General features: G+C 46.4%; 1 protein-coding gene across 1 annotated transcript in view; it reads left to right on the forward strand.

Annotated features, from left to right (window-relative positions):
* Nucleotides 1–15,037, forward strand: part of nfixb (nuclear factor I/Xb) — a 119,887-nt gene that overhangs the window by 97,110 nt on the left and 7,740 nt on the right. The window contains 5 exon segments of the mRNA XM_080447928.1: nt 4,938–5,011; nt 5,013–5,067; nt 8,957–9,132; nt 11,791–11,938; nt 13,544–13,635. Of these exon segments, the coding sequence (XP_080304054.1) occupies nt 4,938–5,011; nt 5,013–5,067; nt 8,957–9,132; nt 11,791–11,938; nt 13,544–13,635 (545 nt within the window).

Consider the following 15,037-nt stretch of genomic DNA (forward strand, 5'->3'; position numbering starts at 1 on the left):
ACAGACAGACAGACAGACAGACAGCGGGATAGTGTATGAGGCCCTGTTGAGTTGCAGTGGTGTGGCTGACTGGCTGTTTAATCCAGCTGCTTGTTTAGACAGCAGCGTTCGGTGACGTGCCACCTGCCATCAGCCTGACTCAACCAGCCTCTCAAAGACCAAAAGGAAAGACGTGCAACCCAAACAAACAAGACTAAAGACACTCAGGTGTGTCGTCAACGCACAAGGCACCTTCTGTCTCTCAAATGTGCACGCACACTAATATGCATACATCCAGGCATACACGCACACGCGCGCACGCTCACACACACACACAAATGTATGCACACGTGTTACCCTCTTCCTCTGTTCATATCTCTCTCACTCTCCGTCTCTCCCTCTCCCTGCGTTTACTCTCTCTCTCTATTTCCCTATACGTCTCTCTCTCTCTCTCACACACATTCTTTGCATACACACACATGCACTCACGCACTCCCCAATCTGGAGAGGAGCAGCGTTCCGGTCCAGATGGCGCCTCCATGTGTCTACAGCGAAGGGAGCTACTGGGTTACAGCAGACATCTGTTCTGGTGATGGTGGTGGTGGTGGAGGAGTGCGATGGGTAGAGGAGAGAGGCGAGGCGGAGAGGCGGCGGAAAGAGGAGGAGGAGGAGGAGGAGGAGGGTGAGGAGGCGAGGGCCTCAGCCTCCCGCCTGCCCCCGAGGGTGCTTCTCTACCTGAATGAGAAGCTCTGAGGCATAGCAGGTGATCATGTAATTCATCATTAAGTCTGAACTCTCCCTCTCCGCTCTCCGGTGTCTTCTCCTGCCTGCCTGCTCGCTGCTGCTGCTGCTCGCTGGTGGTGGTGGTGGTGATGGAGGAGCAGGATAAATAAATAAACCCACACCGGCAAGCGAGTCAACTTTTCACTAGTGCAAATGAAGAGGGAAACGGTTGGGTGTGCTCAAGGCATTTTGATTGACCTCCATGCTGTGGTCACATAAGAGCCGCTTTTATACCCGACGGTGGAAGTGGTCAGCTGTCATTTGGATGGTGTTAAATCTAGATGGTTGTGTTGGGTTGTGGGTAGAAGGTCGCTCTATCCCTCTTTGTTGGTTCTCCTTGATTGGCCTGCGTGGAACAGAGTTCCTTACTGTTTATCACTTTCCTTGAGGGAGTTTGTGGAAGAGGAGGTGGGATTTACGAGGAAGATGACTATTAATGTGAATTGATGTATCTTGCTGATTACAACTGAGCTGTGTGTGTGTGTGTGTGTGTGTGTGTGTGTGTGTGTGTGTGTGTGTGTGTGTGTGTGTGTGTGTGTGTGTGTGTGTGTGTGTGTGTGTGTGTGTGTGTGTGTGTGTGTGTGTGTGTGTGTGTCTGTGCGTGTGCGCGCGTGTGTGTGTGTACTGTCCTATGACAGTTAGGGGTTTGTGTGTGTTGGCCAGCTTGTTAGCGTTGCGAGACTAGAGGGTCATGGGAGCAGTTGATTGGCTGCCAGTCTGCCTATGCGATGTGCCAGGAGTTGGGCAGAGAAATAATGCAGAACAAATGATTTTGCGTGTGTAGACATGAATGCACAAACACACACATGCGCGAGCACGCACACACACACACACACACACACACACACACACACAAACACACACACACACACACACACACACACACACACACACACACACACACACACACACACACACACACACACACACACACACACACACACACACACACACACACACACACACACAGATACATGCACACACAGATTAAGGGCGAGATCAGAGTAACTTCTGTTCACTTTGTCAGACAAAGCTTTCATTGGGCATCTGGGCCTAATTTTCCTGCTCCTGATTAAGACAGAAAATACTACCAAAGATGCTGATTAATTACAGAGCAACACAGATTCTAAAAACAATATAAGTGTTGTCTGATTAGGTGTAAAATGCTCGTTTTAAATTAGTTTGAGGGGTGATGTGCAAAAGTGACAACAATTTCATTAATCAAATACTAATCATCAGCTGAAAAACAACTAAGGATTAATGACCAAAGCTGAATTAAATTGAATTAACTCCAATATGCCCTCAGCCAGGATGGCATATTTACTGTGGCTCTGCCTTTGCGTTAGTTAGTTAGTTAGTTAGTTAGTTTGTTAGTTTGTTAGTTAGTTAAAATACACATATCTCCTCCTGGCTCTATACTCCCCATTTACTCTACTCTACTGTATGACCCACAGTATGTGAGTGTTATGTTCCCCAGAGTCAAAGATTAGACTTGCTCACTATTTTTGGTGTAATTTTCAAATCTTCTTAAATCAAACCCATCTGTTTGACATGGCATGTGTGTGTGTGTGTGTGTGTGTGTGTGTGTGTGTGTGTGTGTGTGTGTGTGTGTGTGTGTGTGTGTGTGTGTGTGTGTGTGTGTGTGTGTGTGTGTGTGTGTGTGTGTGTGTGTCTATCCACATATTATTTTTGTATCATTAATGTCACCCTTGCACAGAACTGATCTCCTTCCTCACATCGTGTCCTCCCACGTACATTTGGTATCACACATTGTGCCTGGCTGAACATAAGTGCCCACGCCCACCTGTTTCTATACTTATCAATACCCACACATGCCCAGCTGCGCCGATGCAGCCCAAGAGCATTGTGGGTAAATAGTGATTAAAACTGCTTCCCAGTATAAGATAATAAAAAAAAAAGTATTTTTCGAAAGCTGCCCCGTTAGACTTTATATGCTCAGCTTGTAAAATCTATTTCCACATCACTCCCTGGGCCGTACTGAAATTATCCTCGCCTTTATTTGTGCGTGTTTGTTTTATATGTGTGAATATTGTGTCGTATAGAAGTTTACAAGGCCCTTTTTGCTCGCCAGGGTTGTTTTTCCAGTATATTTATGTAGTCGAATCTGAAGAAAACGCAATACACGTTCAGGGTGTTCCAGAATGAAGTCAGTGGATGCAAGAGGTACTTTTTCTTTTTCTACACACCGTGAAATTCTCAGCGTTAGTTTATCCATTTGTGACCCCGAAAGAGTGTGCACATGTAACCAAAAGAACCCTTACGGGTTCATTTGGTTACATGTGTACGCTCTCGTAGTTAACATTAACACTGAGGTACAGTGTACTTTTACATCCTTCATTATTCTCTATTTTATGGCTGGTTCCCTACCAAGCCTTTATATTTCAGCGTATATTCAACATTGCACTTCCCTGCAGAGGTCAAATGCACCATTTGGCATTGGTCCTCAAACCCCAAAATTCTAAATTGTGCCTCTGGAATTACCATACATCAAAATAAATGCCCTCAGCGTCCAACCGCACGAGGCCTTGATCATAGAAGGGAGTCTCTTTTATCTGTAGCTCTCACACTTTTGGCCATGTTTCTGGTCCACTGGTGAGCAGGCCCTGTACTTAGTCTGCCTGATTTTTTACCAAAATGGAGGATATTTCATGCACTCCTGCAGCCTCAGCCGACATTTATAGACAGAGGAGGACACTTTAATATGTTTTTCTGTGTGTGTAGGCTGTGCTGTCACCACACCTCAACCGCTTCACTCCTCTCTCTCTCTCTCTCTCTCTCTCTCTCTCTCTCTCTCTCTCTCTCTCTCTCTCTCTCTCTCTCTCTCTCTCTCTCTCTCTCTCTCTCTCTCTCTCTCTCTCTCTCTCTCTCTCTCTCTGTGTGTTCGGGTCTACACTCTGCCATCCTGGCTTCATTGGCAGCGGGCCGCAAGCCTGCCACCCTGCCTGAACAGCTTGTGTGTGTGTGTGTGTGTGTGTGTGTGTGTGTGTGTGTGTGTGTGTGTGTGTGTGTGTGTGTGTGTGGTGTGTGTGTGTGTGTGTGTGTGTGCGTGTGTTGGGGGTGCACGTGCGTATGTGCTTGCATCTTACATCTGTGAGTCCGCACATACTCTTTATGATGATATATTTATGAAATATATCTTAAGAGGCAATAACATAAAACACCTGACAGTCAGATATTCAGAAGGGCACTACATCAAAGGGTCCATTGATATACGCGCTGGCACGCTCCTCGCCAGCAGCCATATATGTGGTTGCACAGCTCACGCTGTCTCTGTGTCGGAGGAGCACGAGTCTGCCCTAGTTACGAGGGCGTCCAAAACCCCTTTCGCTCTAAATAGGCATCTTGACAAGTGCAGCGTGTACACTGTAAAATGTTCATTTAACTTGGAGAGTATACAAATGTATCGAACTGATGCAAAATTGAGTTACAAAAATGTAGTTACAAATGGATTTTTGGGGGATTGACCGTTGGTCGGCCATGTTTGGAGTCTTAAAGAGGAGAATATACAGTAGTCACTATGGATTGGTCATCCTGGTACAATGAGCCCTAGCCGTTTGTGCTGTAAGAATAGGCAATGAATAGAATGTTGCTGTGCGCAAAATGTGTCGTTCATATATACACATATATATTGATATATATATAGTATATATACCCCAGTGGTTACTGTAGCTGTAATGCCATTTTCCAGCTGTCCTCCTCTCCTGACTCTGAACCCTAGCCTCCCGACCCCTCCTGTCTCCCGTCACCTCCCTTCACTCTGAACTCCCTTGCTGCTTCAAAACCCAGACCCATGCCCTGACCTCAACCCCAACCCCCTCCTCCCCTCAGTCTGACAAGATGGTACAGTCCCACTGACTGTACATAAACAGAGAGTAATGGAGAGACTGATTGTGAGATCCATCGCCATCTGTGTGTTAAAACAGTCAGTCAACTAATCAGTGAATCAAACAATCGCTCAATCAATCAATCCATTGATTTCAAATCGATCATAATCATTAGAGCAGATTACCGTATTTATTTAAAAAAATTTAACCGTAAAGTCTCATAAGTATGATTTCTAATTTCAATTTAGATTTAAACCGTAAGATAAGCCAGCCATGTTTCATTAAAACCTCGTCTCTGTTCTGCCATTTTGTTGATCCCCTCTTTGCCAGGACTCTCCTCGCCTGGTTCTCTTAAGAAGTCGGGGAAATTCGATTTCAGCGCCCTGTCCTCCCAGACGAGGTCCCCCCCGCATGGCGTTCACCCACCACCCACTGCCAATGCTGGCGGGAGTGCGACCAGGTGAGACCCCAACCCAGCCCCTCCAAAAGCCTCCCCTGATAGCCACCACTCCCCCACTCCCCCCACCATTCCCTTACCGCCCCGAAACCATTCTTCAAACGTCCCCCACTGTCCCGGTGCTGAGGTGGGAACAGTGTCCGCCAAACACAAAGACGGGGTCATTGATGGTGTGCTGGCTGTGTAGATGAGACCTTTACCTCTTCTGCCTCGGCTTCTACCTGTTCCATCTGAATAGGGTGCAGGGTGAGCTGGTCTGTCGGGTGTGGTCCTTCATGTATCTGTCTCTTGTTGGGTTTTTCAGTACCTCGATGGTACAGTACATCTCTTTTTTCCAGCTCTTCCTCTTGCTGTGCATTGTGGGAGAAAGGACCAAGTGGACAGTTCGGTGATATATGGCCTTTTCCCACCGATACATGTGCGAAGAAGTTTGTCTAACTTTTGGTGGAAAAGTGTGCTGTTGTGTTTTTTGTTTTTGTTTTTTCAATTACAACGTTCTTCCTTGGTACTTACATGACTTTATTGTAAGAATAATAACAATCTAATAAACGTTTCTCCTACATTCCTTCTGTTTACTCTATCCATGTGCTTAAAATTTGTGAAACTGCGAAACATCAACAATTTGACAGTATGACATGTATTGTTTTAATAAAATGTATTTGTCTTAATACAAAAGATATAAGTAAAGACAGCGATGTGGAAAACAGCGTTTGTGTGGACATATAGAAGTATACCTGAAAACACACCTTTCTGCCCAACACCAATTGCTTGGTTGAGCCTTCGTAGGGTGTCAAATGCAAACACTAAAGCACTGTACGCAACCAAAGAAACTCGATCGTCCAGCCTAAGCATACTATGTCAGGAAGTGTCAAGAATCACAAAGGTACGTCACTGATAGGGTATATCACTGTAGCTGTTTCTATTGTCTCTCCAATCTCTCTTTTCCTTAAAAATTAATTTTGACTTCCGGCCCTCTAAAGCTTAGCAGCTCCAGGCTGATATTGGACTGTGGATGACTGCGTTTCTGAAGAGTGTGTGTGTGTGTGTGTGTGTTTTAGCAAACGCGCCCGTCAGTGGGTGATGGATGATTTAGTATATTTATGCTCGCAATTCAGAACAGCAGACACTGAGTCTGAGTTGTGTCCCCCCCCCCGCCCCCCCCAGCCCCACCAAACCCCATGGCTGAGATGAGAATCTCATGATAATATCACATATCAGCCCCCGGCCGAGGGAAACTCTTGACTATGAAACTGGGCTCTCAACTCCATCGCCACAGCAGAGATAGATGCTCCTTCTTTTTTGCTGGGTAAAAAAGCACATAATACGTGAACGCAACCAGGGAATGAGCCTGCTTGCTGGAGATGATTATCCATGCGCTGCAGCTCCACGGCGAGGCTACATCAAAGGCCGTCAAAGCCACCGAGCAGATGTGAGGCAATGAGGTTGACCGCCATGTCATTAAACCCTCCTCCGTGGTTGTTGACGGAGACCCCATGCCTCATGGGATGCAGCCGCAGCAACCCCCCATCTATACACACACACACACATATACACACACACACACACACACATGCACAGACACACCTACGCATGCACACATGCACACTCTTAACATACACATACACAAAGAGCCCTACATTGTCAGGCTCTGTGGCTAGAGCTGTGATTTGTTTCTTCCTTAATACAAGCTCCCACTGTGTGTGTGTGTGTGTGTGTGTGTGTGTGTGTGTGTGTGTGTGTGTGTGTGTGTGTGTGTGTGTGTGTGTGTGTGTGTGTGTGTGTGTGTGTGTGTGTGTGTGTGTGTGTACTGTGTACGTATGTGTGTGCGCTGGGGCTGCTCCCATGCCCGTGTGAAAGTGTTTACCACATCATTCGGCGTTGTTGTTGTTTTGTGTGCAAGACCAAATCCAATGGGGATTCCAAATGGGGGGGGGGGGTGAAGAAGGCTTGAAGAAGGGTGGCAAGCAAGACTGCGTGGCTTCTGGGAGCGACGGTGTTAGGTGGAGGTTAGTGCGTCTCAGCCACAACCCCCCGAGAAGGCTGGTAGCGGTGGGGGCATGAGGTTCATAGGGAGTCCCCTGTGATCCCACCCTCCACCACCACCACCCCCCGTACCCTTAAGAGCGTTTGGCCCTCACCCAGTCTGTAATGGGATTAGTAGGGAGGACTATGGGAGAAGGGACGGCTGTACTGGGGAAGCAGGGAGCCTGGCATGGGAGAGAGGTGCTGCTGGGCAGGGGTGGGGTTGGACGGGGGGGGGTGGGGTGGTTGGTTGGCGGGGGGGGCGCATGGCCCTGTCTGGGGGTAACTTACTGGAGTTGGCACCCTCACACACTGACACACACACACACACACACACACACGCATGTACGCACCCACATACACATACACACAACGTGTAAGATGGGAGCTCCAAAGAGTGTTGGCAGCCGAATGTGGGCAGCTGGGGGTCCCGGGTGGGGTGGGGTATGGTGGCGGTGGCAGTGGCAGTGGTGTGGGTAGGGTGGGGTGGGGGAGCAGGGCAGATTGGTATAAGGAGAGTAGGGAGAATAGGGCTTCACCCCTCTAATACAAATGAAGGAGATTTAGTAATGGATATAGGTCTGACAGAGAGGGCTTTGTGTTCTGTGGTGGAGCTCCACAAACGGCTCTCCTCACACCTCGCAAACACACACACACACACACACACACACACACACACACACACACACACACACACACACACACACACACACACACACACACACACACAGCTCCATATTCAGCTCTTTTACGTGGTATGAAGTGAGATACTCTTTCTCCTCTCTCTCTAGTTCTCTTGTTAGAGCACAAAGGGTGAACTTTGTATACAGTATAATGGTGATAAATTTCAATCCCCACACCTGTCCTGTGTAAGTACATTCACACACACGCACACACACACACACACGCACACGCACACGCACACGCACACGCAGATGCAAAACAGAAACGCAAGTTACACATACAGTGCAAACGTACAGATTAGTGCTGTCATAAAAATAAAATAAAAACACAGCATGGCCGCCTGAATGCCAAATCATGATGGCGCCAGTGAATCACACCCTCAAAACAGCACACAGATGCACAGGCATTAAGACCTGCTAATTTAAGACAGCGCTCAATGATCTCTTTGTGCTTCTCTCTCTTTTACAAGCTCTTTGGATCTGATTTAGTTACAGCACTTGCATCTATTGGATTTGTGTACGGGCGTCCATAGGGTGTGTGCATATCCTATATGCAGTATATGCTGTGTAAATATATGACTGTCTGTGTATGGCTTTGCGTGTGTGTGTGTGTAAGTGTGAATTTGTATGAATTTGAAATGTGAACTTTAGTGGCCTCAGTGAGGGTTGATGTATGAATGCAATATGTGTGTAAGTCTGCCTTAGGCCATATAGCTTCACTGGAGTGATCATAAAACATTATGGCAAGTTCCTGTGATACCTGTTAACGTGAAATCAATGTTTTGGTGGAAAACAATGTTTCTTTCACATTAATACATGTTCATCCTGATTCGACTTTTACCATTGGCCATGTTCACACAGTGGCCATTTTGTTTGGCGGGGAGGGGCGTCGCCCACCCCCCCACCAAGTATGACGTAGGAGCAAAATGGCTGCTTGTGGTGAATATGGTCAATTGTCATTCATGGTGCAACATGAAATGGAACCTTTCTGTCCCTGCTGTCCTTCTGTGAGCTATCATCTCCTGATGTCTTTGGCCTCGTCTGTGAGACCTTGTGAAATGCTTTGGCGTGACCCCCCCCCCCCCCCTCTCTCTCTCTCTCTCTCTTTCTTGTCGTCTGTTCCTCTTTAAAGTGTTATCTCCTTCATCCTCTCACTGGTATACTGTATATATGTCTCTGTTCCCCAGGGAGTCCCCGTGCCTCCGCCTCGGCGCTGCACTTCCCATCTCCCTCCATCATCCAGCAGTCCAGCCCTTACTTCACCCACCCCACCATCCGCTACCACCACCACCCTGGACAGGACCCCCTGAAGGAATTTGTGCAGTTTGTCTGTGCTGACGGCTCGGGGCAGGCCGGCGGACAGGTAAGGCTCACAGCCGTAAGCCGAATAGGTTTAACCCATTGAGACCTGAAGCCGATTCTACATGTCTCCTAAATCTCAACAGTTTTCTGAAAAACGTATGTTTCTATGTCAGTGGTGCTCAATCTTTTTCATGTCAAGGACCCCCAAAATTATATGTATTTGGCCGCGGACCCCCATCAAAATATTTTGTTCCAGGGACCCCCCAGAAGCAACGATTTGAGTTAAAAATGTTCGCTTTAAAAACATATATTCAAAGATTTGCACACATTTTCATGATTTTTCAAAAATAGCAGATATACAAGCTCGTAGCGCGGCACTCGGTGCCGCGCTATGAGCTTGTAGATCTGCTATTTTTGAATAGCCTAAAGTGTAAAATAATGCTTTTTAGCTCAAATCTAAAAATGACACAGTTCCAGGTATTAATGGGTTAAATAGAAAGAGAAGAACGTTTACCTTATGTATAACTTGTTTTATATGCCGTACTGCATCGTAGAACAGAACCCTCGACACATCTTGAATTAGTGCTGCATAATTCCTCTACGAAGTGGAGCAATAGTGCAGCAAATTAATACAAATTTGAAAATGTTATTGAGATTAGCAATCAACAACAAAGCAAAATTAAAGGTGCTGTAAGTGATTTTTGTTGTTATTTGTTAAAATAAGTGATACATTGCTTTATATTCCCACAGTAATCATTGTTATAGAGTTTTGATTTAGTAACAGGGGTATTCACGTCTCTCCAGCTCTTTAGTAAACAGAAAATACATTTTCAGGTCAGGATACTAATTTCATCCGACCAGGAGAGAAAACTCGTACAGGACAAACAAAGTGAAGTTGGAAGTGATGAAACAAGTAAATAAGTCTGACAAAATTGGAATTGGAACATATAAGCTGATAAATTATCTTTGTGTGCTTCTCTCTCCTGATTGGATGAAATGTGTAACCCACCTGTATAGCGAAGGGTAGAGTCTAGACCACTGTTCACTAAACAAACATTCTTTAGCAATGATTACTTTCAGAATATACAGCTTTAACTCTTTAAACATTAACTTTTTGTTTTAACCAACACATATCTCTTACAGCAGTGGTTCTCATCCTCTTCAGGGCCCACTTGATCATCTTGAAAGCATTCACCCATGGGTGGGCCTTTTCAGAGCATGTTTATTCTAATGATCAATCAATCGATTGTGTTCCACCTTGGATGAATGGAAATGTAGCATACTTTGAGTTCTTATTGATTGGTATCACTTTTTAATATACATTTTGTATTATCATTAAAATCTTGGTGTTTTGCCAATTATTTGGGAGCCCACTTAGCAGTATCCTCAAGGCCCACCAGTGGGTCCCGGCCCACAGGTTGAGAACCACTGTCTTACAGCGCCTTTGAAGAATATTTGTGGAAAAAGTATGTTTCAGAACAGGCTGTAAAATTGCTCACTCTATAAATCTGATGTAGTTTATCAAGCATACATTGCATTGCACGGCACTGCGATACAGAACGCCCATCCAACCAGAATCTTATATTTTCATCTCCTCGTAAATACAAACAAAAGTTATTCCAGCTTCAAATTACTCTACACCATTGGTTCTCAAAGAGGGGTCCTTGGGGGGGGGGGGGGGTTCTAGGGGGTCCCCAGCAAAAGTACTTAATGTAGCATCACAATCATTTCAACCACTTTAACCTTTTATACTTTGGCTATTCAAAAATAGCAGATATACAAGCTCATAGCACGGCACCGAGTGCAGCGCTATGGGCTTGTAGATCTGCTATTTTTCTAAAATCTTGAACATTAGTGAACATTTTTAACACAAATCTTTACTCCTGGGGGTCCCTGGCACAACATATTTTCAGGTGGGGGTCCGCGGCCACATACATATCAATTTGGGGGTCCTTGGCACGAAAAAGTTTGAGAACCACTGCTTTACACTGCATAAGGCTATTCAGATCTTTGTACTGTCTTGTCTTTGTCATTCTGCTGTCTACTCTTTCAGACCCACAGATCCCCCCCCCCCCTTTTTTTCCCCCCTTTTGCTCCGCCCACCCCCTCAGATATGATAACCATCAGCAGTCACAGTACATTTCAGTCCAGCATACATGTTCTGTGTTGTGTGGTTGTTGTTGTTGTGTATTTTGTTTTCATTGATAGTTGTTGCTATGACTTTTGGTTTCAGTTTGGTTGTTTGGTGCCGGTGTCGTTTTCATTGTGTAGAAGAGTATTTTTCCCATGGTTTTTGATTTGTTGCCATGTTATGGACGAAACCCAACCAATTACTCGCTCACTCCCTTCTCCTCACCCCCTCCCACCACCACCACCACCACCACCACCACCACCACGGACCACTCTTGTGGGATCCACCCCCCCCCTCCCCCCCTTCCCTCCGTTTTAGCCTTATCGCTCCTATCGATCCCTGTGGTGATTGTATATTTTTTACACCTCCATAAATGCTGCAGTCCACATACATCATTCCTTTGGTTGTTTTTTTTCCCAACTTCCCCTTCCACCACCACTCCTCTCCTCCTTCCACCATCGCCACTCCCCTTCGCCCATGGATATTCTTGTTTTTTGGACCCGGCCTCCCCCCAGCCGCGTCCTTTCTCATTCCGTGTCTGCGGACTGTCACATGTCGCCCTCCTGACCCTGTTTGTGTTGTCCGCAGCCAAACGGGAGTGGCCAGAGCAAAATGCCGGGCTCCTTCTTGCTGCCTCCACCTCCCCCAGTGGCCCGCCCAGTGCCCCTCCCCATGCCCGACTCTAAACCCAGCAGCACGCCCCCTGACGGCGGACTCTCCTCGCCCGCATCTCCGTGTAAGTGACCCCCCCGCAGAGACCGAAAGTTAGAACCAAACAAAAAGAGACATCCAAGAACTCTGCCCCTCTCCAGATATAGACCCCACTACCATGTGTTCCTCCCGCCTCGTCGCGTCATTGTTCGTCTATAGCCAACATCTCACCTTCACCGACCAGAATGCCGGAAGTCATTAGAATTTGCTCTGGAACTCGTACATGCAAAGTAATACACTAACACAACCAGAGATGTTGTCCCTCGTTATGGACTTTCTGTGGAATTCTTCAGGGTTTTGTTAAGCCCACTGACTTTTCCTCACGCCCCGGTCTTAGTTGTTTTTTTTAGTATATTTTCCAGCCCCAGTGATTCTGCATTCCCTAGTGTTGAAGCCACATTATCACCTTTTGGAACATTTTCCTTCCCTTCTGGACTCATCCGCAGCTTCTGTGAGAGACATTTTGAGTTATATGAAGAGTATGATCGCTTATCTCCTGTTTACGAAGGGCACAAACTTGGGGCATGTTTTTACCTGGACCCCTAAATATAACGTCCAATTTTTATGTTATTGTTATACCTATTTTCTTTGGGTTTAAATTATCGGCACAGATGCTGGTGGTTGTTATTTTGGTGTTTGTTTGTTAGGGTAGTAGTAGCTGGTGTGTGTCTTCTTTAGGCTGAAAGACTGCATTACAGTGTCAGTGTAGGCTAGGGCTTTCCTCACAACAGATTGATGTTTCTCACCTACCGTACCATAGGAGGGGCACTGGACGGAGCACTTACTGTTTTGTTGTGTTTTTTTTAGCTTACCTGCGTTTTAGTGTTGAATTATCTTTTCATTTCTACCCCCAGTCAGTGTCTCAAAGTCTTACGTGTCTTATCTATGTCACTGATTCTCTAAACCACGGAGGTATGCTGTACTGTATATACAGTATACGTCCTTTCCACTAACCATCACTTTAAAAAAATAAATCTGACTTTTTCCTCTCTTCCCATCTCTCTCTACCCCCCCCCCCCTATATACACACACACACACACACACACACACACACACACACACACACACACACACACACACACACACACACACACACACACACACACACACACACACACAAACAGCGTCAACACATCTGCACACTATTAACGGCAGAATCTGTGCCGTGTTTGTAGGGGTGCTTCTGACTGCCTTAATGCTGGAGTCCATAGGGAAGCTGAGACTGCCCTAAATTTGTCACAGACTTTGAAGCCAATGGGTTTAAAAACATCTCTGATTGATCATCAGTGTGAGAGTTCTGATGTGCCCAATCAATTCCCACTGAGTTTAGCAGCGAGGTTTAGCCCTTGGCACCAAGGGATATCTATCTTTACAAACCCGATTTGGGACACACTTCCATGTGAACTTGATGGCCTTTAAAAGAGGCTTCCAAAGAAATGTTTTGACTTAATGCATGTAGCCTATGGACCTACACAGTGTCTCCTTTCACCAAAATACTTTTTTTTTGTGGACGAACAACTTGTAAACTCCCCAAATATATATTTTTGTTGTGCCCACATTTGTGTGTGTGAGATCATGTGATTGTTGGCTGTCTTTTGCTAACTGTGTGTCTCTCTCTGTGTTTCTGTAGCATACTCCACGCCAGGCGCCACAGCTGCCAACAGGTTTGTCGGCATCGGATCACGGGACAACAACTTTCTGAGCATCCCGCAGCAGACACAGGTACTGTAGGGGTATACACACTCACACTCTCTAACTGTGCTCACAGTATACTGTATTATTGTGTGTGTGTGTGTGTGTGTGTGTGTGTGTGTGTGTGTGTGTGTGTGTGTGTGTGTGTGTGTGTGTGTGTGTGTGTGTGTGTGTGTGTGTGTGTGTGTGTGTGTGTGTGTGTGTGTGTGTGTGTGTGCGCGTGCGTGCGTGCGAACGTGAGAGCAAGAGTGTATGTGTGTAGAGGAAACTTGTCTGTTTTCATTGTGATTATCGGCCAAACTCAGGAAACTTACTTAGGTGGATGGACGAGTGCCAACATATTTCTTATTCCCCTACTCCCTGAAACCTGCTGCTGTTTCTCTACATCTACACTCACTCCGTCCCGCGGTGCACCATGAATGTGTGCATTTGTATATGCGTATATTTTACCGTGTGTATGTGTGGTTTACCATATGTGCTCAACTGCCCTCTCCCTGTTTATTTGGCACATATGGAGGCCCCCCTCAGGCAGCAGGCCTTGCTGCCTCTCCCTCTGTCTCTGCCTCGCTCTCGTTCTCTCCCTTGCTACCTCTCTTCGATTCCTCTGAAATCCCTCTCGTTTAAACTCTCACTCTTTCCCTCACTCTTGCCAGCTCTGCACTAGTTGCTTTTTGTCTTTCCCTCCCTTGACCTCTGCTCGCTCTCACTTGCTTCTCTCTCTCTCTCTCTCTCACTCACTCTCACTTTCACTCGCTCCTCTTCCTTCTCTTCACCACACTGCGTCTCGTTCATATGCCTCCTCCATTACCCACTGCACTTTTCTCATTAGTGTCCAACCACACCCGGCTGGAACCAGCTCAGCTCCGCTTTGCTCCACTATGGTCCTCAACACATGGAAACCATCTGAAACTGCTCTGCTGTTCCCTCCCTCCCTCCCTCCCTCCCTTGCTCCCTCATTTCTCTGCCCTCTGCTCTTGTGCCTGTTCTCCCTTTCCCTCTCCTCATTCCCTTTCTTTGCTTCCTCTCCACTCTCCTCACCTCTCCTCTCTCCTCCCTCTTTTTCTCTTTTTCACCCAAACTTCTCAACTTCTCTCTTTCGCTGCATCGCCTTTCTCACTTTGCACTGTTTGACTTCTTGTTGTTTCCACTGATACGTTTTTAGCTACTTTGGAACTAAACCTTCACCTCAGACGCTTAGATTCACTGCTCTTTTCTCTTCTCTCTCTTCTTCTCCTTAGGTTCACTATAATTTGTCGAACACAACCCTCACTCTATTTTGAACAGCTCCCTACCATATCTTTTTCAGCACAGTACTGTAGGAGAAGAAAAATGTGGATTAAGTTTCAGTCAGTTCCTTAATTCAACACCCCCCCCCCCCTTTAGAACCCCCCCCCCCTGTTTGTGTTCGTACTAAAGCTCCCTAATACTCAAT

Source organism: Gymnoscopelus braueri (genome assembly GCF_963280865.1).
Source record: "Gymnoscopelus braueri genome assembly, chromosome: 13".
In the NCBI taxonomy this organism is placed as follows: Eukaryota; Metazoa; Chordata; class Actinopteri; order Myctophiformes; family Myctophidae; genus Gymnoscopelus; species Gymnoscopelus braueri.